At 54.0% G+C, this 2,685-nt stretch overlaps 1 protein-coding gene across 1 annotated transcript in view; it reads left to right on the top strand.

The window, feature by feature from the left end:
• Window positions 1-2,685, top strand: part of PBX4 (PBX homeobox 4) — a 59,689-nt gene that overhangs the window by 47,711 nt on the left and 9,293 nt on the right. Inside the window, exons 3-5 of the mRNA XM_017501386.2 lie at window positions 597-844; window positions 1,131-1,321; window positions 1,872-2,007. Coding sequence (XP_017356875.1) covers window positions 597-844; window positions 1,131-1,321; window positions 1,872-2,007 — 575 coding nt within the window. The remainder of the gene's footprint in view (window positions 1-596; window positions 845-1,130; window positions 1,322-1,871; window positions 2,008-2,685) is intronic.

Raw genomic sequence — 2,685 nt, 5'->3', positions numbered from 1 at the left:
AAAAAAAAAAAAAAAAAAAAAAAAATCTTTCAGTGGGTTATTTCATCTTTTCTGGCACTTTCTTCATCAGGCTTTTCCTCTTCAGCTTTGTAACAATACCCACACCCTGACACACACCCCCCAACCCTCCAGCCACACAGCAGGCCCACAGCCGCATAGTCCTGGGCCCGGGCCAACCACGCTGCTGATGCCAGCCTGCCACTTGCCCCCCATCCGTGTGCAGCATCTGAGGTGCCTTCTCTTCCCCAGCACCTCTGGAGATTCGGTTCAGGGGTTCAGATGCCCCCAGCAGTGGGCGCCTGCTTGGCCCTGCTGCGTGCACACAGCTGTGGTCAAGGTTTGCCCTCACAGGCTGCACCAAACTGCAACCTCTGTCTCCCCATTCTTCCCCAGACTGCACTTGAGGATGACAGTTGGACCCATGTCTCAATGGGGTACTCAGTGTCCAGCACCCAGTTTGGTGATAAAGTGGAGCCTTCCTTTCTCCCGAAGGGTTCTATGCAAAATATTCAGACATAACGCCAGTGCTCGCGTTTTGTCATGGTTTGTTCTCTCCAGAAAATGAATTGTGATTTGCCCCCGTCTCTCTTACCTAGTGGTAAGCATCTGTGGCATTCAGGACGACGATCCCCCTGACGCCCAGCTCCTGAGACTGGGTGACATGCTGCTGGCCGAGGGCGTGTGCAGGCCTGAGAAGACAGGAAGAGGAGGAGCGGTGGCCGGGAACGGCACAGCAACACCAGGTGGCTGTCCAAATGACAATAGCATTGAGCACTCTGACTACAGGGCCAGGCTGTCCCAGATACGACAGATTTACCACTCTGAGCTAGAGAAATATGAACAGGTGATCTTTCTGCATAGAAGAGTTTCTATCATGTGAATGCGCGTTCGTCAAAGCGAAACATAGAACGCTAACTACCTTCTTTTCATGGCACAGAACAGGGAGCCCATGCAGTTGGTCACTGCAGAGGTGGCTGATTTTCACTGAAAGCCCTTTCCGTTTGCTTAACAGTCACCCACCGGTATGTGAGCCACAAGGGTTGGCAGGCAGCCGCCCCACTGTGGAACCTGCTGCCCCGTGCCACCCTGCCGCCTAGTCACAGGCCGGCGTGTCTGTGCTCCCACCGCAGGCCTGCTGTGAGTTCACCACACACGTCACCAACCTCCTCCAGGAGCAGAGCAAGATGAGGCCCGTCTCCCCAAAGGAGATTGAGCGCATGGTCGGCGCCATCCACGGCAAGTTTGGTGCCATCCAGATGCAATTGAAGCAGAGCACCTGCAAGGCCGTGATGATGCTGCGCTCGCGGCTGCTCGATGCCAGGTCATCATCTCAGGGCCCACATGCGCCTGAGACCCCGAGGGCCGGCTCTGACGGTGCTGGAGGGAAGCAGTGCTGGCTGAAGCTGAAAACAGCCCCGGACGCTGTGTCTGCGGTTGCGGGTGGGAGGCCTCACACAGCCTCTTGGGAAGAAGACCTGGAGTATTGATTGCTGTTTTCACTTTTATTTATTTGTATCTTTTTATTTTATTCTTATTTATTTATTTATTTGAGATTGAGTCTCACTCTAGTGCCCAGGCTGGAGTGCAGTGGTGCGATCTCGGCTCACTGCAACCTTTGCCTCCCAGGTTCAAGCAATTCTCCGCAGCCTCCCAAGTAGCTGGGATTACAGCCACCCGCCACTACACCTGGACAATTTTTGTATTTTTAGTGGAGACAGCGTTTCACTATGTTGGCCAGGCTGGTCTCGAACTACTGACCTCAAGTGATTGATTGCTGTTTTCAGAACTGCTGGAAAATCACTCAGCCGGAGGCAGGGGTGGTCCTGGAGTCCCAGCATTTTAATGCCAACTGAGGCTGGCTGCTTTTGCAGGCGCAAGCGGCAGAATTTCAGCAAGCAGGCGACGGAAGTGCTGAATGAATATTTTTATTCCCATTTGAGCAACCCTTACCCCAGCGAAGAAGCCAAAGAAGAGCTGGCCAGGAAGGGCGGCATCACCGTCTCACAGGTGACTCCCCACGTCTGGGAGGGGTGGATGGTTAAGTCCCATCAGGGATACCCAGGGAAGTTCATTCAATGTGTGCAGAGGCCAGGCATGGGTGCTGAAATCCTAGTGCTTTGGGAGGATGAGTCAGGAGGGTCACTTGAAGCCAGGAGTTCGGGACCAGCCCAGGCAACATAGTGAGACACTCTCTCTACAAAAAATAAAAAAAAATTAGCCAGGCTTGGTGGTGTGCACCTGTGGTCTCAGCTTCTTGGGATGCTGAGGTGGGAGGATCATGTGAGCCCAGGAGGTTGAGGCTGCAGTGAGCTATGATGGCACCACTGCACTCCAGCCTGGGGAGGAAGTGAGATGCTGTCTCTGAAAAACAAACGAAGTGTGGAACAGAAGCCAAGTCTCCAGCTCTAGGAATGTGGGTCTCCAGTGCTCTCCCTTCTCATCTGTGAGGTAGAAGTGCAAGTGTACCCGTGGAGAGACATGGGGACATCCTGAGGGATGTGGATGGAAGATGAGGTCCCACAGGTGATGCTGTGGAGTGTGAGCTCCCCGAGGGATACAGGCGGAGTGTGAGCATCCCGAGGGATACAGGTGGACTGTGAGCATCCCGAGGGATACAGGTGGAGTGTGAGCATCCCGAGGGATACAGGTGGAGTGTGAGCTCCCCGAGGGATACAGGTGGAGTGT

This window comes from Cebus imitator, unplaced genomic scaffold (assembly GCF_001604975.1).
Source record: "Cebus imitator isolate Cc_AM_T3 unplaced genomic scaffold, Cebus_imitator-1.0 Scaffold280, whole genome shotgun sequence".
NCBI classification, from domain to species: Eukaryota; Metazoa; Chordata; class Mammalia; order Primates; family Cebidae; genus Cebus; species Cebus imitator.
This window is presented reverse-complemented; position numbering and strand designations above follow the sequence as displayed.